General features: G+C 54.6%; 8 protein-coding genes across 9 annotated transcripts; 6 read left to right on the forward strand and 2 right to left on the reverse strand.

The window, feature by feature from the left end:
- Positions 1-50: 50 nt before the first annotated feature.
- On the forward strand, positions 51-2448 carry CAOG_00610 (hypothetical protein; the record flags this gene model as incomplete). Its single annotated transcript, XM_004365424.2, has 9 exons — positions 51-297; positions 392-481; positions 607-799; positions 896-954; positions 1050-1378; positions 1511-1632; positions 1726-1820; positions 1943-2017; positions 2125-2448. The coding sequence occupies exons 1-9, from the start codon at positions 172-174 to the stop codon at positions 2446-2448; spliced, it is 1413 nt and encodes a 470-aa protein (XP_004365481.1). The 5' UTR covers positions 51-171.
- A 671-nt stretch (positions 2449-3119) lies between these two features.
- On the forward strand, positions 3120-5629 carry CAOG_08430 (hypothetical protein). The gene is made up of 6 exons (XM_011271699.1): positions 3120-3592; positions 3691-3794; positions 3865-3966; positions 4086-4279; positions 4380-4618; positions 4724-5629. The coding sequence occupies exons 1-6, from the start codon at positions 3266-3268 to the stop codon at positions 5432-5434; spliced, it is 1677 nt and encodes a 558-aa protein (XP_011270001.1). The 5' UTR covers positions 3120-3265; the 3' UTR covers positions 5435-5629.
- Positions 5556-6716, reverse strand: CAOG_00613 (sigma 1-type opioid receptor). The gene is made up of 3 exons (XM_004365427.2): positions 6451-6716; positions 6131-6284; positions 5556-5996 (listed from the first exon to the last, which is right to left on the reverse strand). Exons 1-3 carry the CDS (start codon positions 6596-6598, stop codon positions 5642-5644), a joined length of 657 nt encoding a protein of 218 aa, XP_004365484.2. The 5' UTR covers positions 6599-6716; the 3' UTR covers positions 5556-5641.
- Positions 6717-6990: 274 nt separating this feature from the next.
- On the forward strand, positions 6991-8217 carry CAOG_00614 (hypothetical protein; the record flags this gene model as incomplete). The annotated part of the gene is made up of 1 exon (XM_004365428.1): positions 6991-8217. The coding sequence occupies one exon, from the start codon at positions 6991-6993 to the stop codon at positions 8215-8217; it is 1227 nt and encodes a 408-aa protein (XP_004365485.1).
- Positions 8218-8502: 285 nt separating this feature from the next.
- Positions 8503-10534, forward strand: CAOG_00615 (hypothetical protein). The gene has a single exon (XM_004365429.2). It carries the CDS (start codon positions 8560-8562, stop codon positions 10381-10383), a length of 1824 nt encoding a protein of 607 aa, XP_004365486.1. The 5' UTR covers positions 8503-8559; the 3' UTR covers positions 10384-10534.
- CAOG_00616 (mannosidase) lies at positions 10451-13256 on the reverse strand. The gene is made up of 5 exons (XM_004365430.2): positions 12523-13256; positions 11881-12275; positions 11542-11756; positions 11289-11404; positions 10451-11184 (listed from the first exon to the last, which is right to left on the reverse strand). The coding sequence occupies exons 1-5, from the start codon at positions 13171-13173 to the stop codon at positions 10555-10557; spliced, it is 2007 nt and encodes a 668-aa protein (XP_004365487.2). The 5' UTR covers positions 13174-13256; the 3' UTR covers positions 10451-10554.
- A 201-nt stretch (positions 13257-13457) lies between these two features.
- On the forward strand, positions 13458-21107 carry CAOG_00617 (the record flags this gene model as incomplete). Of its 2 annotated transcripts, XM_011271644.1 has the most annotated exons (8): positions 13458-13514; positions 14290-14355; positions 14446-15183; positions 15334-19823; positions 19976-20135; positions 20219-20301; positions 20430-20578; positions 20735-20939. In XM_011271644.1, the coding sequence occupies 8 exons, from the start codon at positions 13490-13492 to the stop codon at positions 20937-20939; spliced, it is 5916 nt and encodes a 1971-aa protein (XP_011269946.1). The 2 variants fall into 2 exon arrangements, with proteins under 2 accessions (XP_011269946.1, XP_004365488.1); XM_004365431.2 differs by lacking the exon at positions 13458-13514 and adding an exon at positions 13910-13919 and having other exon boundaries at positions 14446-19823; positions 20735-21107.
- Positions 21108-21179: 72 nt separating this feature from the next.
- On the forward strand, positions 21180-23804 carry CAOG_00618 (ribosomal protein L7). Its single transcript, XM_004365432.2, has 4 exons — positions 21180-21201; positions 22131-22233; positions 22649-22815; positions 23230-23804. The coding sequence occupies exons 1-4, from the start codon at positions 21188-21190 to the stop codon at positions 23684-23686; spliced, it is 741 nt and encodes a 246-aa protein (XP_004365489.2). The 5' UTR covers positions 21180-21187; the 3' UTR covers positions 23687-23804.
- Positions 23805-23807: the final 3 nt, after the last annotated feature.

Genomic DNA, 23807 nt, shown 5'->3' on the forward strand with positions numbered 1-23807 from the left:
AAAAAAAAAAGACTGGAAATTGAACGATCAGTCTTTTACTTTGTATTACATTGTAACAGCAACACAGCAGATCGGACCTCGGCTTTGATTGACGCAAAGCGGGCTTTCAACTCCAAGCGGCGGAAAAGCGATTCTGGGAATTGCACGATATTGCACAAAAGACAGCAAAGGATGGATGGAAGCGACCAGGACGACTTTGGTCCGTCGCCAACAGCGAGGACGACGACTGACATGTATGGTCGGAGCATCAGTGGCCGAGGTGCGACCACCAAGGAGATCAAAGTCAACGCTTCATCTGTACGTATGCCCTCTATCTTGCTCTTGGTCGCAGCTGTGCGTGCGTTGACTCAATCCCATTCCCGTCTCTCTCTCACCCTGCTCCAATTGCCAGCTCGTCGACCTCAAAGCCGAGCTGTTCAAGCGCCAGGAGCACATGAATCGCACTGGAGCAGCTGCTACGCTGGTACCCTCCAGCACCAAGGTGAGCGGGTCGAGTCTACAGTAGTGCCTCGACAATCGGTCGCGACGCAGACCACTCTCGACAGTTGTCGACTGTTCGACTGTGACACTTGAGCTGACATTGGCGAAATCTTGTTGTTCATTTAGTTGAAGCCATCATTGCTTGTCAAGCAAAACAAGGGCGTGCAGGACCGGCAGCGACGAGATGCGGAAGCTCGTGCAGCCGTCGTCGCCATGAACCGCGAGATCGACCCTGATGCATTGGTTCACTCACGCGCAGCACTGGAAGCGAAAGCTGCCATCTATGATCGCATTCACCGCGGCGAGGGCTCATCCGCAGGTATGCTGTTCCCCCCCCTCTTCGGTTTACGACTAGACTTAAATGGTGTTGCTGCACACTCTGCTTACTCCAAGCACTTGCATTATTCGTACACAGAGCAACAAAAAAGCGATCGTTATTTAGTGGACTTTGAGGTCAAGTCATTTAAACCAAGAGTACGGCTGCGTATTTTGCGTGTGCCCAACGTTTGCTTCGCAATCGTTTCGTGTTGCGCGTTTGATTTCACTGACGAACGTCGCTGGGATGACAGGTTGATAATCACACGTCGCAAGACGAGCTAGTTGATCCAATACAGCTTGGCGAGGCCGCGTTTGGCGATCCAGACGAGCAGGTCGAGTTTGTAGATTATCTCGGGCGGACACGAACGTGTCGTCGTGCCGAGTTGCCGCAATTGCTGGCCGCCGACCGACGGGACCGTCTCCACGAAATCAAAAGCTCAGATCGGTCGGGCAATAGTCGAAGGCGACGACGATCGAATTCGTTGTCCGACGAGGATGAGAGCAGACGCAGTCCTCGTCGCGATGATGATCGCTATGCCGCCGTCCCTCCTCCAAGTTCCACTGGTGGGAGTGAAGATACGTACGTGTGCTGGGTGAAACCAGTTTTTTTTCTGGCCATTTTTTTGTTTCTCTGGCGCGTGCGGTACGAGTCTGTGATGATTGACTCACACTTGCTTCTCAAATTGCCTCCGTTTTCCAACCTCAAATCCAGGCCCTGGGATCCAAGCAAGCGAGACTATGAGGATCGAAGACACCGTCCAAGGAGCCGATGGGACGAGCAACAGTCCGAGCAACCCACGGGGCCAATCCACTTTGAAACTGTTCGATCTGGAGGTATGGGGACTATTCAATGATGGCCTCTCCTTTGCTTCTTGCCATTCGTCTTGTGTTGCTCAATTGGGACTGGTTCGCGACTGCAATGCGTAGAAATTCGAACACTTGGTGCTGGTTATTACCAATTTTCGACCGATGCGACAGAGCGCCAACTGCAACTCGATTCATTGAAGGCATTGCATCAGCAGGTACGGTGCTTTTGTCCTGCACACAAGATGACAAGATGCTTGGCCACTTCGGCCATGCTTTTTTTTTTTTGTGGCACGACTGACTTTTTTGCTTTCGCTCGACTCTCTGGCTGGCTTCACAGACACTTGAACAGCGCAAGAAGCGCGAAGGTCTCTCCAAGTTGAGGGAGTCGATGATTGCCCGGCGGTTGGAAATGGTAAGACCGCGGGGTGTTGCCCCTCTGACCGAAAAAAAAAAAACCAAACAAAAAATCGAGCTGCCAAATCTCATCGCTGGATGACGGTTGTTGCTTGGTGGGAGCAGATCCATCAGCGGAAAGAAGCAAAGCTGCAGCGTGCCCAAGCTCTACACCTTGCTGGTGATGATCAGGTTGTGGAAGCTGAGGACGATCCAGCGACGAGCGAGCAGCAGAGTGACCGCTTTGCGCATTCCGAAGGGCCTGAGCCCGATTCGCTCGCCAATCGCCCCGATGCAGACATGTCACATGAAGGCAATCCTGCTACCGCGCACAATAGCGACGATAGCAGTGACAGCGATTCCGAGAATCAGCCGACGATGGATATCAGTCAGCTACTCGCCTTTTTCAAGGCCAAAGCTGCTGCACACGATGCCTCGCAAGATGAATAGGGAGTCGTGCAGGGTAGATGCTATTCAGAAATCAAACTCTGTCGACGATAGCAGTGACAGCGATTCCGAGAATCAGCCGACGATGGATATCAGTCAGCTACTCGCCTTTTTCAAGGCCAAAGCTGCTGCACACGATGCCTCGCAAGATGAATAGGGAGTCGTGCAGGGTAGATGCTATTCAGAAATCAAACTCTGTGTACTTCATTCGCTGTTAACGGAAAAAAAAAAAAAGCCATCGAAAAAGTCGAAAACGCCAGAAAATAAAACGAAACGAACGAAAGCAAATAGTAGTGTAAGATTGTTCCAGCCAGCTATTCTGCCCTTGCTCATGGAAACGAGCAGCACAGATGAAGCGCCAATTGGAATTTCTCTGCTGACCAAGTGTCGGCACAGCCTCATCAGGCACTCTACGGCGTCTGCAACAAAAAGGGTTGAGTGAAATTTCTTCCGCTCAGCCCTCCCATTGCAGAGGATGCCGTAGATAAAAGCAGCGTGCTCGGCTTATGAGGCCAGGTCTCAACTGCCGAACAACCAAAACCACAGACCCGATCAAGCCAGTACAGGCAAAGCCAAGGCGAGCATCCGCTCGATCCGCTGCTATTTGAGCTGCAGCGAGCGACTTTCTGCCTGGCTTTCCTGAATTGCTCGAGCGGCCATTTTGGGATGATTCAGTCTCTTTGTGCTCGCACGTCCCGAATTTCACAAGCGAACGTCCCCCGCTCGCCGCCCTCCACTCTCAAGAGTCCAAGTTTCAAGCACCACAAGCATTCACACACACACACACACACACTCAGCTTCAGAAATTACCGTGCAGACAATGAAGAACACGGGCAAGCCAGCAGCAACTGCAGGCCGCACGAGGTCAACCGCGCCCACGAGGACTGCTGATCGTGCTGCATCCGGACACAAGCCGAACACAGCCCCGGCGAAGAAGAAGGCAGCAGCAACAAAGCCTGCTGGATCTGCAGACAAGACGCAAGCGGCTGCCGCATCTGCTGCAGGCGGCGTCGAGGCGCCTCGTGCTGCAGTCAGCAAGCCCAAAGCGCACACAAAGAAGCCAAAGGTGGCTGAGCCTGTTGCCCCGCTTCCCGCCCTGCCCTCCAAGCCCGGCGATGTTTCAGCCAACTGGAAGGCGCTCATGGCGGTCAGTGGGTTTGTGTGTTGCGGCGATGGAAGGAAACGAGGCGATTCACTTGTTGCTTGACACCATCTTTGTGAATCCATTGCTGCCTCATGGCACAGACGCTGCCCCCGTCCAAGCCACAAACTACCTTCAAGCGTCGCCGGGACATGAAGCGTCAAGAAAACGACCAAGATTCGACCGACGCAACCGGAGCGCGGAAACGGTAAGCCGGAATGGTTTGCGCTTGGAGCATTTCGGAAGAATTCTCACAACTCACGACGAAACCCTTGCAGAGTCGCACTCGACGAAAGTGCCGCTGCGGAACCTCTTAAACGAGGCAAGACCAAGCGAGTTTGGAAGGACTTGTCATCGCTGATTGCTGGAGACTTTGCTGGGTACGAGATTCATCCCTTGTGCTTGTGTTTTGTTTTGTTTGATTGTTTTGGTTGGGGGGTGGGGGAACAGCAGATCTTGTGATTGCGTTCACTGATCGAGGCTTGTGTTTGAAAAACAGACCGACAAAGTTTATCGCAGTCGATTGCGAAATGGTCGGTGTTGGAGAGCGAGGCGAGCGTAGCGCCTTGGCACGTGTTTCGGTGGTCAACTACTTTGGCCAAGTACTGTACGATTCGTTTGTCAAGCCCCAAGAGCGTGTCACCGACTATCGCACCCGCTGGTCTGGAGTTCGACCAAAGGATCTCGTTAACGGTACGAGTGGCCAAAGTATTTTTGTGTTTTTTTTTTTTTGCCTCTATTTTTCGTTTGCTCACGCCCTTGAAAAATTGTTCCACCTGATCTTCACCTTCAGCTGTTACGTTTGCTGAAGCACAAAAAGCCGTGTCCGCCATCATTCGAGGACGAAAGTTGGTCGCGCACGCTGCCTCGAACGATCTGCAAGCAATGCTTTTGTCGCATCCAAAGCACGACTTGATAGACACGTCCTTGTTCCGCCCATTCAAGCAGTACTCCAAAGGTCGGACGCCTGGTTTGAAGCGTTTGGCCATGGAGCTGCTCGATGTCAACATCCAGATTGGCGAGCACTCTTCGGTGGGGGTCTTTTTTTTTTTGAGTGGTTGGAGTTTGAGAGCTTTTTGTCGCCGATTCCGCTCTGAGACATTGTGCTCATAATGTTGCTTTTGTTTCCTCTGGTAGGTGGAAGACGCTCGCGCCACAATGGCCATCTTCAGGAAGATTCAACCCGAATGGGACAGCACGAAAAACATGAAGCCGTCCGAGGTGCGCCGTCTGAAGGAAGATCGCGTTCGCCGCAAGCAGCACCAAGCCGACAATGAGAGCGACAGCGACGAAGATGATGAAGATGATGACGAGTCCGAGGAGCAAGATGTGGCAACGGTTGAAGCGATCATGGCTGCTCGTTTTGGCAACGATGATGACGACGAGCCCTCTGATGCTGGACGCAAGGAGATGGATTATGAAGAATGGACTGCTCGCAACGCCGAGAAGGCCCAGGCAAAGCTCAAGGCACGCGCAGACGGTATTGCCAGCAGTGTCGACAGCATGCTTTCTTCAGGACGCGCCATGCCGGCGACCAGCGCACCCACCCCATCGCGTTCGGTGTTGGCCATCGAGATGAACGTCAAGCCGGATCAGGTGGCGACCTCAGCGCTCCGACGAAAGCAGCAGCAGAGCAAGGCAAAATCGTCCGCGCCCGCTGTGGCAGCGCCCGTTGTTGCCTCCAAGCTGACTTCCAGTTGCAGCGTTGCATTCGGTGGCGTGGTGCGCAATGGTCAAGGTGTCGTTTCCTCGTCTGCGACAGCCTCAGCGTCAGCCAACCTGCTCATGAACAAGTTTATGCAAGCGGCCCAAAAGTCAAAGACGTCTGCCACTCTATCACGCTGGTAGACCCGTTTTGTTTCGTTGCTGTTGTATTCGACAGACTGCATCACGTCAACTCCACCTCCCTCACCATCACCATCACCACCACCATGCACCGATGCTATGAAGTGGCGCGGTGCACATGTTTCATGATTTGGTTGTCACTGGAACACAATATGCTGTAGAAAAACAAAACAAAAACACTGATGCAAAAAGGCAACAAGGCCTGTGTCTTCAAATTTTGCCACGCAAGAGCTCACGTACAACGGCAACACCGTAAATTCGGAGGGTTTTCGCAAGCGTCATAAAGTCGGTCGTGCTGAAAATGGTGTCGGCAACGGCAAACAGGATGGTGGACGGAATGACACCGCGTCCCAACTCGAGCATGTACGTTCCGCTGGTCCACTGCACACCCGTGACTTCGCCACGGGCATGGTAGATGGTATCACCCGCCTTGTGGACGACGCTGCGGACGGTGCCTTCCGGCCACTGGCGGAACTCGCCCGACAGCATTGTGTCCCAAATGTCAGCCCAATAGCGACCCGAGTTTCCCGAAGTGTTGAGTTCTGTGCCAAAGATCAGCACGTATCTGTGGTTATGGAGCGCAATGGATGTTGTTTCATACGGGGGTCAGCGATCGACTGTGCTCCGAGAGAGAGAGAAAAGCAGTTCAGAGCAAAAGTGGCGCGATTTTGCGCATTTTCAAACGCACGCTCAACTCACTCAGTCAAGGACGCGTGGAGCAGACCGAAGGTGCCCATCCAGCCACCCGCGTTGATGAAGATGAACTCGACCTCCGGCAGGATGTGATCCGGGTACAGGCGGCGGAGCTCGGTCGTGATGTTGGCGAACGCCGTCTCGCGATCCAATTGATCTGCTGCGCTCTCCAAACACCCACCAAAGCTTCGCAGTGAGCAGAAGCCCGCACAGCCACACATCCCCAGCCATCCAGTTCCACCATGCCCAGAATGATTGAATCTAGTCACATCTGGCGCTCAAGGACCAAGAACATGGGCCCCTCCCTGAATGCATGCTCGCTTTACCAACGCAACGCTCGGCAATCTTTTGGAGCTCGGCTTGGTCAAACAGGTAGGTCTTGTGGTCGAGATAGTACTGCAAGCCCATCGCAAAGACGGCGAGAATAACGGCAATCGAGCCAGCGTACTTGAAGAGCGATCCGAGCTTGCCCATGGTGATCAAATTTGAAATGAAGAGAGTCTAGCCCGACTTGCACTGCTTGACTGATCAACAAGCTTTCAAACAAAGCCAAATGTTACACCCGAGAGGGAGGAATAGGTAGATACGAAATATATTGAGCACTGCGCTAACAGATTTGGGTTGGGGTGTAACACAGAGGGGGCCCCAAAAACAGTGCAAAATCAGTGAAAATACTATCCGCACACACTCTCTTTTCGACTCTCCTGTAGACCTTCTTGCCATTTAGTCTCATGGGGTCTCGGCCAGCTTGGATGAGTTTCTGTCTTTCCAGGAAACAAACCTCTCTAGCTGCGAAAATAGCCAACAAATGGCGCGCCAAAAATGGCGCGAAAATGGCCAAAACAGATGATGTACTCTTCTTGACCATGGTCTTTGCTCAACTTGTTCGTCGATACTTGACCTTCAAGGCTGCGACTGGGACTTGTCTCCTCATCGGTGGCTTCTACGGCTACAGCCATTACATTAAACACGCCGACGACCGTCTCAACGAGCGTGTGAGCGCTGCTGGTGTGGCAACGGCATATCTTCACAAACACCAAGAGTATGAGACCAAGAGCCCGGAAGCCCTCAATTGCCATGCCGCGGCTCAAAAACAACTCGGCTCCTTGCTCGAGCAAGCAGCTAGTGTGATCCTGGTCGGCGGCAATCGCGGCAGTGGCAAGACGTGGACCGTCCGCCACGTCCTGTTCCGTCACCTTCAGAAGAACCCGGACAAGCTGGTCTATGCACTCACCACGGCGGGTCCAATGACGGAAGCGCGACTCGTTGATGCTTTAGTCGACACATTCAACCTGAACTCGCCTTCCAAAGTTCGCGACGTGACTGTCGGCTCTGCCGGACTCGGCATGACTTTGGTTCCAGCTGATGCTCAGCCAACAGACCGCTACCGTCAAGCTATCAAAGCCATTGACAAGTTCCTTGATCAGCAAAAGAAGGAGAACAAGGCTGTGTTGCTGGTGGTGGACGACCTCGAGAACTTTGGCGCAAGCGAGACCGATCGGGACATTGCCCTCGCGCTGATGAACCAGCTCCAGAGCTGGGCGATCGATGAGAAACTCAAAGTCATCGCAATTTCGAGCTCTCCTGTGGCCAGCGACTCGCTGACCGACAACTTGCATGGAACCCAAATGCATCGTGTTGACATTGACGCCCTGAACAGGGACGAGGCCGTGGCTTACACGAAAGCACTTATGAGCATCCAAAACGCCCCCAACACCGTCACACCCGCATTTCTGGTGGAACATGTCGGCGTGCTGCCAGCCCACCTCTGCGCCGCCGTTGCTCGCTTGGCAACCATCAGTGGGCCCCAGCTAGTTGTCGAGCTGCAGCGCGACGCCAAGAAACAGCTTGTCCGCACAATGGTGCACTCGCATCGCGTGGGCGATACAACGTTTTACCCCGTTCTCCGTGCGATTCTGAAGAAACAGCTGAACATCCGTCACCCGCTCGTGCTCTCTACATCGCTTGAGCTGCTGGAGAAGAAGGGGCTGGTCACCTTCAACATTGAAACAATGGTCTACACATTTGTGTCCCCCGTCGTAACGGCTGCCGCTAGTGACTTGGCTCGACAGAGCTGGTGGCATTTCTTCTAAAGGCTGTCGACTCAAGACACCCCTCCTGGTGTTTTGTTCTTGTTCTTGTTCTTGTGTTTGTTTTGTTCTTGTGTTTGTTTTGTTCTTGTGTTTGTTTGTTTTTGTGCTTTTTGTTTTTTTGTTTTTTTTCGAACATGTAGCTGGGTTACTTTGAGCCGTTTCTTTTTCGAATCCAGGCATTGGCCTTGAATTTGGCAAATTGAAACTTTCGTTTTCTCGAGAGAGAGAGAGAGAGGTTGAGGACTGCATGGTGAGCGGAGCGTTTCCCAAACTGAACGAAACCCCGACTCGCCCACTCTTCTTCTTAACTCTGTCGCAACATCTCGTCGAAACTTGTACCACATGCTCCAAACACCACGGTTGCGCGATCTCGGCAACCTCGAGCGCTGGGCAGTGGCTCGACAGCTGAGCAAGGTGTACTCGAGCTTCTCAATGTGCGGGGAGGTCGAGCTGGACGAAACCGCATTGCTCCGGCGTGAACCATCCACCGATGATGCCGCATCCGCTCGCACTGTTGCCATCCAGCAGGCCGTTCGCACAGGAATTCGCAGCATCTGCAACATACACCCGATGCTCAACATGGCGTTGGTGGATGCAGCAGGCGTGCCGCCGGGATTTGTTGCTCTGCCGGACGCGGCGGAACTCGTTCCATGCGACGTGCATTGCTCGTCCCTCCACAGCGGCAGGAACAGCACAGTTGCCACTGCGCCAGGCAACCCCGAGACCGATGCTAGTGGTCGGTTTACTACTGCTACAGCTGCAGCTACAGCAGCAGTCTCGTCGTCGTTGTCGTCGACGACCACAGGATTGTCAGTGGAAACCACACCGGCACAATTCCCACCGCTGCTGTCCACCCTGAACCACGATGCGCCCTTGTGGCTGACGCTGCTGCGCAACGAAGGCGCCAATAGCTTCAAGATGCACGACCCGACCTTGCCGCTGTGGCGCGTTATTGTCACGGTGGACGACGATGCCGCTCCGCCGTCGTCCAAAGTTGCCTGCGTGGCAGAAGAAAGCTCCGCATCTGAGAGTCATCGGGTGGTTCGCTGCCACGTCATCGTCACGTTTCACCACACGATTGCCGACGGGCTTTCTGGCGTTATTGTCATGCGAGATCTGATGGATGCCGTTGCTGCGTACTTGGAAGGCGGAGTACATCCCGCAACCACTGCCGATCCAGTTTCGCAGCCTGCACTGCAACCGCTCCCAAGCGTGGACAGCCTCGTTGACATTACACCAACAGCGTACACGCTGGTTTCTGCAGTCGTACAGAAGCTGCTGCTGCCTCGAGTCATTCAACAGTGGCTGTTTGCGCCCAACTTTTACGTTGGCGAGCAGCGGCTCGAGTTGGAGCAGCTCCGCAATCCTCCCCAGCACCAGCTGACGCTGGCTGCCATCCCGCCGGAGCTCACCAAGCAACTCGTCAATGCTGCACGCCAGCACAACACGACCGTCCACGCCGTGGTCATGACCGCAGCCAACTTTGCGTTTTACGGCTCGCGTGAGCAAAGCCACACTGCAGCTGCCGCTGCTCCCTTGACAACCCAGATCGGCAGTGCATCGTCGCTTCGCAACGATTCTTCCAGCGTGTCTCGGCTGCCTGCGGGGTTTGACTTTGCCAACGCAGTCGGGTATTTTGTGTGCGGAATCGAGACCCGCCACACCACCTTGCCACAGTCCTCGTTTTGGACCGAAGCGCAGTCTGCGAGGGCCGAGCTTACCAAGGGCCTGCATCCGGCCAAGCAGACTCTGGGCCTGCTCGGATTCCTGAAAGGCGATTGGACGGACTACATCGAGTCGCACATGACTGTGATGCCAAACGGAAAGGCCAGCACGTGCAGCATCTCCAACCTCGGCCGCGCCGAAACCATCATGGGCAACTCCAAGGCTTCAACGAAAGGATGCTCTGGCTCCAAAAGCCACAACGTCAGACTGAAGACGTTGACATTCTCCCAGTCTTACGACCTGATCTCCTCCCTTGGCAATGTGAATGTCATCACTCTGAATGACACGATGCACATTTCCATGGCCTACTCGCATCATCTGTTGCCGCATGCCCAACTCGAGCGCTGGTGGCCCATCTTTTTGTCCAGTTTGCAGTTGTGCGTGAGTCGCTCTTCCCTCACTCTTGAGGAGGTGCTCGCAGCTGTTCGACGGGCTGCCTGAGCAATTTTCAACCTGGGTTAATCCATAGATGGACAATAACACGATAGAGAATGCTCAAGTCATTGTTGTTTGATCATTGTTTCGGCTCTTGTGTCTGATTCGTTTTTGAAAAATTGGAAGACAAAATTACGCATGCTATCTTGCAGCTTGGCAAATTACACATCGCACCATTTAAATCAGGGGTGCCAGGGTTGCTCGTCGTGTCTTGACGGGGAGTGGGTGGGCCTCCGTGTTGAACACGTAATCCTCGAGAGGAATGAGCGAGTCGTGACTGAAGGTCAGATAGAGGTACTTGAGGGTTTCAGCAAGGAAGAAGCTTTGCTGCACGTCATCCTTTGGAGGGTGGGCCGAGTTGACATCGTTGATGCCGCTGAAACCAGTATCGGCACGACAGTGTTGGTTGATGGCTTGCGCAGCCTCCCAAGCCCACTCGCGGTACTTGGGATCGTGCGTCAGACGCCACATGACAAAGTAGCTCTCAACAACCTCGGGGCGCAGAATGTACCCGTTGTTGCTCCAGCCAGCCTGCACGCGACGAGTGTTGGGATCGATTCGGAAAGATTCCGGACCAATTTTGGACGCCGTCATGTCATACGAATCGCGGCATGTTTGCGTGATGCCGGCGCCAATTTCGAAATGCTCGTCGTGCGTGTCACCTTCCGCGCCAAGCGCGAACATGCCTCCAGCGAAGCAAGCCAAATGATCCATCTTGTGATCAAGCGAGCCGCCGCCGCGAGCCTCAGCCACATAGATGGCATCGGTCGGGTTGACGCGAGGAGGAATCATCACGCGAATGACGTTCTGACAATCACAAATTAAAAAAAGGAAGAGTGAGGAAACAAGAAGAGTGAAGCCCGGGTGGGCGTCCAAGAGTTACACGACTCTCACGTCTGCGGCAGGCTTACCTTCATTGCGGTGTCATACATGGCACGAACTTCCTTGTCTTGCTTGCCGGAAATGAGGTAAGACTTGAGCAGATACTCGTAGAAACTGTCGCCGAGACCACCGAGCGAGACGTGGTCTTATGACAAGGCAAGGAAAAAACAAGCAAAAAACAAACAAAAAACCAAACAAAAAAGCAACCAAAGGTGAGCAACCTCGCTCCAACAAGCATTTCTGTCCGCCTTATTAATTTCCACAATTCACAATGTGCCATACTCTGTCCGAAGGATCCACTGTGGGGGCTGATATAGTTGGGGTAGAGCCCGTCAGGCTTGGAAATATCCTTCATGTGCTTGCGGATGCGCAGCACCTTATTGCGATACACTTCGTTGCCGGTAATGTCGGACAGATACTGGAACTCCAGGTCGAGAGTGCCGACCTCTGCGAGAATCGAGCTGCCACCCGCCCAGTCGTGATTGCGAGCATGGCCTCTATGAGAAATGGCACGCAGAAAACAGGTTAAGTAAAGATGCAAAAGCTAAAGCCCAACAGAGACTCCAAGCTCCACTTTCACACGTGTTGCAGAACGAACAAAGAAAAAAAAAAAACACTCACGAATTCAGGTTGCACATCGCAAAGGGCAGGCCGGTCGGCGTGTTGAACGCAGGGAGGAGCAAGTCGGCAATTTCAACGGCCTTGGTCTTGAAAATCTCGTCTTTGGACAAGGCGTACGCCGAAAGAAGACCTCCAACCCAGCGGATGTTGGTCTCAAACACTGAAGTGTACGAATTGACAACTTTAAAGTCGAGGCTGGTTGCCACCCAATCGCGCGCCTTTTGGAAGTCCTCCACCAAGCCCATGATCAGAAGCGTATCCAACGAGTCGACAATGGTGGCGCCGAGGGGCTGCTGGCCGAACAGGCCCGAGTTGTGCGGGCCGCGAGCGTTTGGTCTGTGCTCGTTGTGTCCCCACGAATGCTTGGCGTAGCCGTTCCAAGCATGTTGCATCATCTGAAGTCGTGCAGGTAGCATTAAAAGTAAATTAAAGGCAAAACATTCAAGCAAAAAACAATGAGTGCAAAACTGATCTCGAACTGACGGGCAAAAAGCAAAAGCCACGAAAAAAAAAGAAAAAAAAAAAAAGAAAAAAAAAAAAAGGTTCGTTCGATTGGGTTTCGCAGCTCTCCAACCCCGCCCCCCTGACAACCAAACTTGCATCACAGCACAATTGGACACGTTGTCTTGGGGAATACTGTACCTCGCGCACATAGTCTTGGCGGCGCTGCGTCTCGGGATCAAGCCACTCTGAATCTGCCACGACAGCGAGCTTGGCATCGTTGTTGTTGTTGTTGTCGTTGTTTTGTGGCTGCTGCTTGGGATTCTCTGGAACTGGGGGATCTGCACGAGCAAGCCCGACATCAACAGCAGCTTCCTTCTCTTGGTCGGTGCGGGTGTCAGCCTGGTCGCCAGTGTTGCCGAACTTGTCCTGGTTGAGGTCGAGCTGGGAGTCGTCCTCCCGGCCCTGGTTTTCCAGCCGATCGAGCTGGTCCAGCTGCTGCTCGAGCTGCTTTTTGCGCAGCCGTGCATTCTCCAGAGCAAACCGCTTGGCCTCGCGCTCGGCGACTGGGTTGTTGCGTCGCGGGTTGAGGTTTTCGTCTGGAACGTCGCGTTGCGCAGCCATGCCGCGGGGACCGTCGACCTCCGCTGCGTCGCCGGGGGCTGGCGTGAAGCCCACAGGACGCAGATCGGGCACAAAGAAGAGTGCGCCAAAGCACATGATGCAGAACGCGAGGAAGGCGAGCAGCAGCATGAACTTTTCGCCAAACACACGTCGCGTCCCAGCGGCAGCGGCGCCACTCGCGCTCGGTCCTGGCACCGAGACAGTCGTGTGCTGTGCAGACGACTTCATTGGAAGAAACAAAAAGTAGGAAAGAGTGAAAGAATGAAAAAGGATGAAAGAGAAAAAAAAGAACGGGACAAAACAAAACGCAAAAGAACAAGAACTGAGCTCAATCCCATTCATTCTGCTCATCATTGGCTAGTGAATCACCGGCTTGGTTCTCGATGCATTTACGTGTCTTATTTCAGCCTGCAAATACCTCCCTCCTTGTCAGTGGCTGGATTTCCCCAATACAACGCCAATGCATTGTGTATTGAAATCCATTCATCTTTTTTTTTTTTTCTTTTATCTTCGACCCTTTTTTCCTCTTCACGTGGCCTGTACAATGTTTCGCCCCAACACCGGCGGTGGTGAGTGTTGCATGCATCCACACGCAATGCATTGAACGATAGAGAGAGAGAGAGAGAGAGTCAGAGAGAGAGTCAGAGAGAGAGACAGACAGAGGCCCTCAACAAAGATCGTTGAAGCGTCGACCGCGTCTTGTTTCCCCCTCCCCCTCCAAAACACCCGCCGACGACGCGATCGCTGCTCTTGAGGTCCCTGCTTTTGTTCCTTCTGCACATGCCGTGTCTCTTTGGGTCTGAGGAGTGAGCGGGACAAGGGGGGGGGAATGGTCGGGACGAAACCGCCTCGTCCTCGTGTAGGATTTTTTTTTTTTTTTTTTTTTTTTGGCTCTGTGGCTGTTGGAGAGTGGCGTTCCCAGTGGCAGTGGGTGGCATGGATGGATGTTGAAGGGAGCGTTCGCATGAGCTTGCGTAGGCATACAGAGTTGCCTGCCCCCTTTCCAACACGCCGCCGCCGCCAGAGAGTCGCCCCGCTTCGGGCTCACGCTCAGCCGAACCGCGCCACCAACGAAAGCCAGAGATCGCTCGTCTTGGAAGCGACCAGCCCCAGAGAGCGCCGTCATCGCACCACACCTTGGAAATCGCGTTTTGCTCAACACCATTCGTGTTACTAGGTGCAAGTTGGTTGTGTATGCATCGGGCGAAACGCAGCGCGGTCGCTTGAGCTGTTCCCCTGAACGTTCGCTGCCGTTTTTGCGCGCGCTTTTTTCCCCTCCGTTCACATGTCGTAAACCACGGTCAGGCTTACTCACTCGATGAGCACTGTGTTTTTGCTTGTTAGGATACTACGCAGGTGCCGGCGGAGCTGGCGGTGGCTTTCGTCCCGCCACAGGCGGCTTTGGTTACGGTACGTTCAAGATGAACTTGAGGTTGACAGTCTGATTGATGCGAGGGGCCTCACGTCGCATTGGACAATCAATCACATGTTGCTACACAGGCCGAGGTACAAATGCTTACGGTGTTGGAGCCGGAGCCGGTGCAGGTGCTGGAACCGGTGTCGGCTTTGGCCGTGGCGCGGGCGGCTTTGGCGCAGGAGCCGCTGCTGGCGGTTTTGGTCGAGGTGCCGGCGCCGGCGGCTTTGGTGCTGGTGCGGGCGCAGGCGCAGGTGCAGGCTTTGCTGGCGGCTTTGGCCGAGGGGCGGGAACTGCTGCGCAGCAACAAAACGCGTTCGTGTTTGACGAGGGTGTCGGCAACATGTTCTCCGTCACTGCCACCCCCGACTATGGCGGCTACAGCTTTGAAGAGTGGCGCTTGAACGATTACATGAACGGCCGCAAGCCGCCTCCGGCCATGGCAGCTCCTGCGATGGGTCAAGCAGGCGGCATGGGCATGGGCGCTGGAATCGGCATGGGTCGCGGCACTGGCCTTGGCGCTACCGGTGGCATGGGCATGGGTCAGGCTGGCATGGGTCAGGCTGGCATGGGCATGGGCCAGCAAGGCATGGGCATGGGTGCTGGAATCGGCATGGGTCGCGGCACCGGCCTCGGCGCAACCCCCGGCATGGGCATGGGACAAGGACTCGGCATGGGTCGTGGTACCGGCATCGGCGCAGCAGGCGGCATGGGCATGGGCCAACAAGGCATGGGCATGGGCATGGGCCAGCAAGGCATGGGCATGGGCCGCGGCATGGGCACCATGGGTCAAGGCATGGGCCAAATGGGCCAGATGGGTCAAGGCATGGGTCAAATGGGCCAAGGCATGGGCCAGATGGGCCAAGGCATGGGCCAAATGGGTCAAGGCATGGGCCAGATGAGGCCTGGCGTGATGGGCCAAGGCATGATGGGCCAAGGCATGATGGGCCAGGGCATGGGCCAGATGGGTCAAGGCATGGGTCAAGGCATGGGACAAGGCATGGGCCAAATGGGTCAAATGGGCCAGATGGGCCAGATGGGACAAGGCATGGGCCAAATGGGTCAGGGCATGGGACAAATGGGACAAATGGGCCAAATGGGACAAATGGGACAAATGGGACAAATGGGTCAGATGGGTCAGATGGGCCAAATGAACCAAATGAACCAGATGGGACAAATGAACCAAATGAACCAAATGAACCAAATGAACCAAATGAACCAGATGGCTCAGATGATGTCCAACCCGATGTTTGCCCAAATGATGGCCATGATGACCAATCCAATGATGGCCCAGCAAGCAGCTGGTGCGCAGCAACCACAACTCACTGCGCAGCAACAGGCTGCACTTGCTCAGCAACAAGCGCAATTCAAACAAGCAACTTTGACCAACGCTCCGTACGGCAACTCAAACCTCTTCCTCCACTCTGGCAACCTTCCCAAGCCAGCCGGAGGCGCTGTCTTGCCTGCGGCGTCTGGTGCCGCAGGTGCCGCAGGTGCCGCTCAACCAGCTGCCGCCTCAGATGGAGCTGCAAGCAGTTCCGGTGGTTCCGGTGCCTTGCGACCAAGCGCAGCCGCTGCTGGGCCCAATATTGCACACTTCAAGGTTACCCCTCGATCGGCATCCAAGGTGAAGCCACGGTCGTACGGTCGGCTGACGGCCGGCAGCGATCGGGCTGGTGCCGGTTCTACGGCGAGCAGTGATGGGCTGCACCTGTTTGATGGCGGCTCGGCGGATGAGACAGTCCTGAGCCCGGACAAGTTCGTTCCTCGTTCGAGCGTCAAAAAGTTAGTCATTCTGCCGACCGGCGGCAGCGGGGGCGAGCAATTGCACTTCCCTGGCGACAACCGTGATCCTCGTGATTTCCGCAGCGTGCCAGCCACACCTCTGGCTCACGGCAGTATCTCGACTCCGAACGATACTGCTCTATTTAGTGGCTCACGCCGAGGCTCCCCGCCACATGGAACAATGCACTCATTGACCAGCGCTGCGAGCGGCGGTCTCTTTTCTTCGCCCGTTCGTCCTTCGCCCCGGCGCGAGCCGCTCGTGCCCTCCTCCGGTTCTGAAGCCACCGGATCTGCATCATCTTTGGACAACGGCTCGGCGACGCGCTCTGACTCGGCGATTCTTCCGTCGAGCCGAGCGGGCGCAGGATCAAGCTCGAGCGCCGTTACTAGTAGTTCCGATCCTAGCAGCCACAGCCACAGCCACAGCAGCAGCAGCAGCAGCAGCAGCAGCAACCTGAAACTGACGAGCGCTCGCGAGGAAGGCAAAAAAGCACCGTCAGCAGCTGCGTCTGACTCGAGAGAATCCGCCTCCGCGTTCAACGCCTCCGCCAACACTTCGTCCGAGTCTGTCAGTAACAGCGGTATTGTGTGCACGCAAGAAGGGTACTACACCCGACCGTCCGTGGCCGAGCTCGACGAGTTGTCTGAATTGGAGTTGACTCGCGTGAAGGACTTTGTTGTGGGTCGCGAGGACGTTGGCGAGGTTTTGTTCCCTGGAGCTACCGACGTTCGCGATCTGGACTTGGATGCCATTCTCGATTTCCAACCCCGCGCCATCTCCATCTACCCCGACGAGGACGCCAAGCCGCCGGTTGGCCAAGCGCTCAACAAGGAGGCCATCATCACTTTGCTGGACGTCTATCCCATGAATGCAGCTACCAAGGAGCTCAACCGCGACCCCGCCAGTCTTCTCGAGAAGCAATACCCCGAGAAGCTCCGAGCGGCTGCCGTCAAGATGGGCGCAGTGTTCCTGTCCTACGATGTGAACAGCGGCGTTTGGAAGTTCCGCGTGGATCACTTCTCACGCTATTCCTTGTCTCATGATGCCCAGGGCAATCCAGAAGGTCTCCATTCGGAGAGCTCTCGTCGCAGCGGCTTGTCCTTTGCTCCCGCAGCTCGTGGTGCCTCCATCCGTTCGCCTTGGACTGCCGCACCGACGTCCTCGGCAGCGGCCGTGTCCCACCAGACGTCAAGTTTCCCTTCAATCCTTCAGACCGACCTCGGCGACGACGTCATCGATGGGGATACTTCAACCTTCCCGTCGGCCATGCTCGGCATCGATGATGCACCCCCGAGCAGCTTATCAACGAGTCGCTTGAACACCAGCCAACCAACATCAGATTCTTTTTTCGGCCAAGCGCCGGGCGTTGCGCAGCATCCTCTGACCACCTCCCGGCGCTTTTTGGCTTCTGAACTTGGGCTGAATCCCAAGACCATGCAGCTGATGAAGGCATCGTACTTTAATGACGACCCGAGCAGCAGCAGCAGCAGCACTGACACAACAACAGACGGCTCCGTCCAACCCATTCCAGCATCCTTTTCAACCACCATATCCGATTCAGCGAGAACCCGCCTGGGCGATCGCAACTACCACACTTCATCTGCCTCTCCTCACATTCGTCAGCGAATTGGGCCTGCACCGTCCGCTGCCACCACCACCACAACCACCACAGCACTTTCCTCTGCCACGCCTTCCATCGTAGCATCGGCCTCTGGGCGCGCCACTTTTGCCGCAACCTCCTTGTCGGTTGCCAGTCGTCTTGATGCGCTGGCGGGCCGGCTTTCCCGCCCCTCAATCGCCCCAACGACTGCCAGCGCTACCGCCGTCTCCGTTTCGACCGCCGCAACTGCCCTTGCAGCGCGGTTTGAGGCCGAGACAAGCACGCTTCTCACGCAGCCCCTCCGCGAGCCATGCGTCATTCCCGCCACGAGCTCCATCGCCCACCCTTTGAACAACAAGTCCACTGTTGATGCTGGCTATTCAATGTCGCGTTCGTTTCGCATCGGGTGGGGTCCGGGAAACACGTTGGTTTTGCCGTCCAGGCAGCCCGTGCGCCCCGCCGCCCCGCTCGCGCCGAGCTCGCCATTGCCCGCTTCAGTGGCCATCACGTCGTCCGGCTCGGAGTCGTCTGCGCTGCATGTAGTACAGATTCAGCAAGTCAAGCCTGACCTCGTGGGCACGACACCTGCTCACCTGGAGCGGCTGCTGCAGCACCAGCTCGACTTTTCCATCGTGCAAGAGCGCACTAATCCTCGAGTGCCCCACGCCTCGAGGAGCAGCAGCAGCAGCATGGCCGTCGATTCGAACCTCGCATCCACTTGCTTTGGGCTTCCTCAGAACAAGTTGGCCCTGATTGCGCAGCTCATGCGACGGATACTCGCCGATGTGGACGCGCAACTGGCAGAGTGCAATACGAGTAAGCTGCTCGTCAACCCCTCGACGACAGCAACGTCGAGCGGCATGGACTCGGGTCTGAGCTCACCGGCATCCTCGCGAGCCCTCAAGCTTGCCACGAGCGGTTCAAAGCGCCCAGCACACTCCACCCAAAGTCCCGGCGCTTGGTCTCGTGAGGAGGCTGTGCTCGACGCCGTGCACAGTGCATGGTCACTCACTCACGCATTATTCAGCCAGGAGGCAGACCTTGGCGTGCTGGGTTCTCACGGAGGACGCGAGGACCAGTTGCGCCGCCAGACCGTGACGCGGTGGCTGGCGCGTGCCACGCGCCGCACTGTCGATGCTGAGGTTGGGGCCAAGCTGGTCGCCCGTCGCCGCCAGCTGGCTGCCCAATCCGCACTTGCGCCGACCGACAGTGGCAGCGACTCGCTCGACATTATTTTCACCCTTCTGACGGGTCGCCGTTTGCAGCATGCCTGCCGCGTGGCCCAGGAAACGGGCAATCTTCGGCTGGCCATGTTGATGTCGCAAGTCTTGGAGCACGAGCACATCCGGGACATTGTCGAGCAACAATTGCAAAACTGGGCCGACAGCGGGGCAGACAACCACATGGACAAGCTTGCTTGGCGATTGTACACGCTGCTCAGCGGCCATGTATCCGAGGTCTGCGCCGAGCTCGACTGGAAGCGCGCCTTTGGTGTCGCGTTGTGGTTTGGCACCGATCCGCGTTCGTCCATTCGGGATGCCATGGTCGCCTACCAACATGCTCTGGACCACAAGAAGGCCTCGTTCCCTGTGCCAGTGTACCACGAGCGGGCGCTTGAGCGACATGGACGCGAAGGCACCTCCAGTTCGACTCGGCGCCTTCCCCTCGATCTCAGCTACCACTTGCTCCAGCTGTATCTCTCGCTTGACGGCGAGCTTGAGACAAACACCACAGAGTCTGTCTTCCTGGCCAATTTGCTGTTGCCTGCGAACTGGACCCCGTCGCGCTTGGATTATTCGCAGAGTTGGCATCTCTTCCATGTGCTCGCGTCCCTTCGCGATTTCAAGCTGGAGGATGTGGTCTACCACAAGCTGCAAGCCAACTACATCAACCAACTCCAAGCATTAGGTCTCTGGCGCTGGGCGATTTTCGTCGCGTTGCACTCACACAACCAGGCGCATTGCGATGCCATTGTGCGTGATCTCCTGTTCCAGCACGCGCCATCCTTCACAAAACGTGACGAAGTGTTCCTCCTTGAGACTTTGCGCATCCCAGCTCCTTGGATTGAAGAAGCAAAGGTTTGTTGATGCTCTCTGCGTTGGGCTTGTTTGTTTGGTTGGAACGTTGCTGTGTTTGCTTCGTTTTACTCATTTGTGGTGTTGAATTTCTTGGTTTTTTTGTTTGATTTGTTGTTGGGGCCTTTTGCCTTTTGTTTTTCTCCCTTTTCCAGGCCTTGTGGTGCCGTTACCAGGGCTGTGCCAGCGGCAAGAACGAAATTGTTGCCCGCACGTTGGCGTATCGCCAGATCGGCCACCTCCTGCGAGCGGGTCGATTTATCGCTGCTCACTCTGTTCTATGCACGTCCTACGCTGCTTACTGCATCGTGCATGGTATGGGTCTTTCACTGCAGTGTTTATTGTTGGTTTTTGCTACTTGTAGCACTTTGCTCATTTTTTTTTTGTGTTCGGTACAGAGCGAGTTGACCGACTCCAGACCTTCCTTTCCGCACTCGAGCCGCATCGCGACCACATTCCACGCTGGCTCGATGGAGGACAGGTGAGGGGTCATCATTGCTGTCGCCCAAAAAAAAAAAAAACCAAAAAGAAAAAAAAGGATTTTGCCGACTCTCACAATTTCTTGACCACGCGGGTTGTTTCGTGCTTGTTTCTGTTCTGGTTTCACAGGTGTATTCCGACTTGCTTCGTTTGATTCGTACCCGTGCTCTTCTCGACCGACCAGCGGACGCGGCTGTAAAGCCAAGCGAACTTCGAGACTGCGTTTCGCGAGTCGTCGCTCATCTTCCCAATCTGCCGTCATCATCGCGACTCGATCGGTATGTGCCTGAATTTGACGAGTTTGATGTGCCTTGGGGGGGGGATTCCTCATCAAGTCTAATTTTTTTCTTTTCTGAATTTTTCCTTTTGCCATTCCCTTTCTTCTCTCGAAATGGAATCGCGACTGACGCTGTTCGCATTCTTGATGTGTACAGAATTTGCCGATCTGTGATTGCCACGCACATCTCTGCCGTTGGCAAACTGTTGGACGCCGCGGGGCAGCGAGAGGCGCCCGACTCGACTCCATCGTGGCTGCTGGAGACGGCGACGCGTACTGCCGCGTTGCCGTTGGCCGAGCCTGTTCGCCAGTCCGAGCTTCAGCTCATGTCGCTTGATTGCGTGGCCCTATTGAACGCGTAGAGCTTTTGTTCCTTGGACCTTCTTCTGCTCAAGTCCACTTCATTGTGGCAAGGCGGCTTTTTTTTGTTGTTGTTTTTGTCGTGATGATTGAAGCTCCACCTCATCTCTCCACGTCTTATTGAATGTCTTTGTTTAAGTTCAACATAAAGCGTACCACCATCCTCACCATCCTCGTTGTGATTATTATTTTTCTTGTGAATCATTTTCTCTTCTTCCATTTTGGTTTGTTCGCTCTCTTTTTTGTTCCAATGCCGGAGACTGCGTATGTTTGATTTTTTTTTTTTTTTTTTTTGGTTCTCTTCCAGCTTTTCTCGGTCTGCAGCTTGTTGCGCCGACACAACCGCAGGCCTGCTCTCTACCCACAACATCGGCAGCAACAATTGAATCGGTTGGGAGCACGAGAGGCTGGGGCGAAGGCACTGTTGAAGCGAGGGGGCGAGCTGCGGTTGTTGGTTGGAGAGCCAACAAGGGCCGTTTCCACCACTTTGCCCTTCGGCTCGCCTTGGACGCCCATCCGCACCACCTACCCGCCCTCTGTCACCCCAATCCGATGCAGTTTCTGACAACGTACAGGAGTCCGGTGTAGGAAGCTGGGGTTGTAATGGGAGAAGTGCTGAAAAGCGAGGTGGAAGCGGGCGTTCGTGGGGATGAAGCTGATTTTTTTTTCAGCTCCATGGGTATCCTTGCTGGAGTAGTTGTCGGTCCTGCTGGATCCTTGTTGGAAGATTTGAGAGGGCAACCAACCAACAAGTTTCAGTATAGGCGTACTGGCAGAGTTTCGTCGTCGATCAACGGTGTGACTGTGAGTGCAGTGCCATTGGAGCGAGAGAGAGAGAGAGAGAAGTTGGTTTGGCTCGCGCCTTGCTCCTCGTCTCGCCCGATCAGTCCGTCATTTCGGTTCAGCTAGGGTTGCATTTTGTTTTGTGATTGGAGTATCTCCAGCCCTAACACTTGGGGGGACGGGACAATGAGATGGCTTTTTTTTGTTAATTCTTTGGATTTTTCTTCCATCTGCTTTGTTCATTTGCTCCCTGCCCTTTGCACACTTGAGTGTCTCTCTCCTGGAACCCCTCAGTGACTTGATTAGCAACATTCCTCTCTTCAACAATGGGCAAATCTGGGCAAAGAGTTTGGTGACATCCACACAAAAATACTCATTGTATTGGTTTTTTTTTGTTGTTGCCCTCACAGCGCTGCCACCCTGCCCAAGGTCCCCGAAAGCCTTCTTAAGAAGCGCAAGACCGCCGAGAAGCTGAAGGCTGAGCGCGCCGTCCGCGCCGCCAAGCAGGTCAAGGTAGGCCTTTTTGTTTTTCTCGACACACCATGTGCTTTTTGCAGATTGTCTGCCTTCCTACCTTCCCTTCCCTTCTTGGAGTGCACTTCTTTCGTTCTCTTTGTTTCTTGTATTTTTCCCCTTTATTATCTTTTTTGATCTTGTTTGCGTTGATGAAATTGAAATTCTACAAAGGCTTAATGTATGAGGGGAGCGCCAACGGGTGCCTCGTGTGGCTACTTTGATGCTTTTGCCTACGCAGTTCCCTATTGCTCTTCAATGATTCGTTTGGTTCTGAGCACACACTTTCTTCATCCTTGTTACTTTTCTGGTTTTTCCGATTGCGACTTTTTGTCGAGTCTTTTCTGTCTTGGTTTTTTGTTTTTGTTTTTTGTTGTCTGACTTTTTTTTTCTTCTATTGTTTTGCTTTTTGAAGGCTCGCCGTGCCCAGCGCAAGGTCATCTTCAAGCGCGCTGAGAGCTACGTCAAGGAGTACCGTCAGATCCAGAAGGACGAGGTCCGCCTGCGTCGCGACGCCAAGACTGCTGGCAACTTCTACGTCCCAGCAGAGGCCAAGCTCGCTTTCGTTATCCGCATCCGAGGGTATGTTGACTTTTTTGAACTCTTTCGCCTCTTTCGCCTCTTTCGCTTTCCACGAGTTTGGAGCTTTGTTTCGGGTGGTCGTTTTGGGATGGAATTGCCTTCCTTTTCCCGGTTTTTCTTTTCTCTTGGCTGTGACGAACTGCAAGATAATGTCTCGTTCGGATGAGCCCGGGATTAATCACCCGGGGATGATATCCAACCGTCTTTGGGTGTTCATTTATGAAACACCTCCGAGCCTACTCTTTTTTTGTGTTTTCTTTTTTTCGGTGACCTTTTCTTCTTCCTCCTTTTTCATTTGTTCAAAACCCCTCCCCAACTCTCCGCAGTACACCTTTCTCTCCACCCTTTTGGTTTTGAGCTTTGACGTTGCCGTCCTCTTCTTGTTGACTCACCCACCGCCTTGGCACATTGTAGTATCACCGGCATCCACCCCAAGGTCCGCAAGGTGCTGCAGCTCCTCCGCCTGCTCCAGATTCACAACGGCGTTTTCGTCAAGCTGAACAAGGCCACCATCAACATGCTCCGCATTGCTGAGCCCTACATTGCTTACGGTTACCCCAACCTCAAGTCTGTTCGCGAGCTCGTCTACAAGCGCGGCTTTGGCAAGGTCCACCGCCAACGCATTGCCCTGACCGACAACCGCATCATCGAGAACGCCCTCGGCAAGCTCAACATTATCTGCGTTGAGGACCTCATCCACGAGATCGTCACCGTTGGCCCCCACTTCAAGGAGGTTACCAACTTCCTCTGGCCCTTCAAGCTGTCGTCGGCTCTTGGCGGCATGCGCAAGGTCACCCAGCACTTCATCGAGGGTGGTGACTTTGGCAACCGTGAGGACAAGATCAACGAGCTCATCCGCTCCATGAACTAAGTTTTCTGTTTCTCGCCAGTCCACTGTTCCTGACCCCCCATCCCTATCTTCAATGGAGTATTGTGAGTGCTTGTGCTTGAGCGATGCGCCCCACCAAATAAACATTGTTGTTGCAATTTTT

The sequence above is a fragment of the Capsaspora owczarzaki genome (genome assembly GCF_000151315.2).
Source record: "Capsaspora owczarzaki ATCC 30864 unplaced genomic scaffold supercont2.1, whole genome shotgun sequence".
Classification (NCBI taxonomy): domain Eukaryota; class Filasterea; order Ministeriida; family Capsasporidae; genus Capsaspora; species Capsaspora owczarzaki.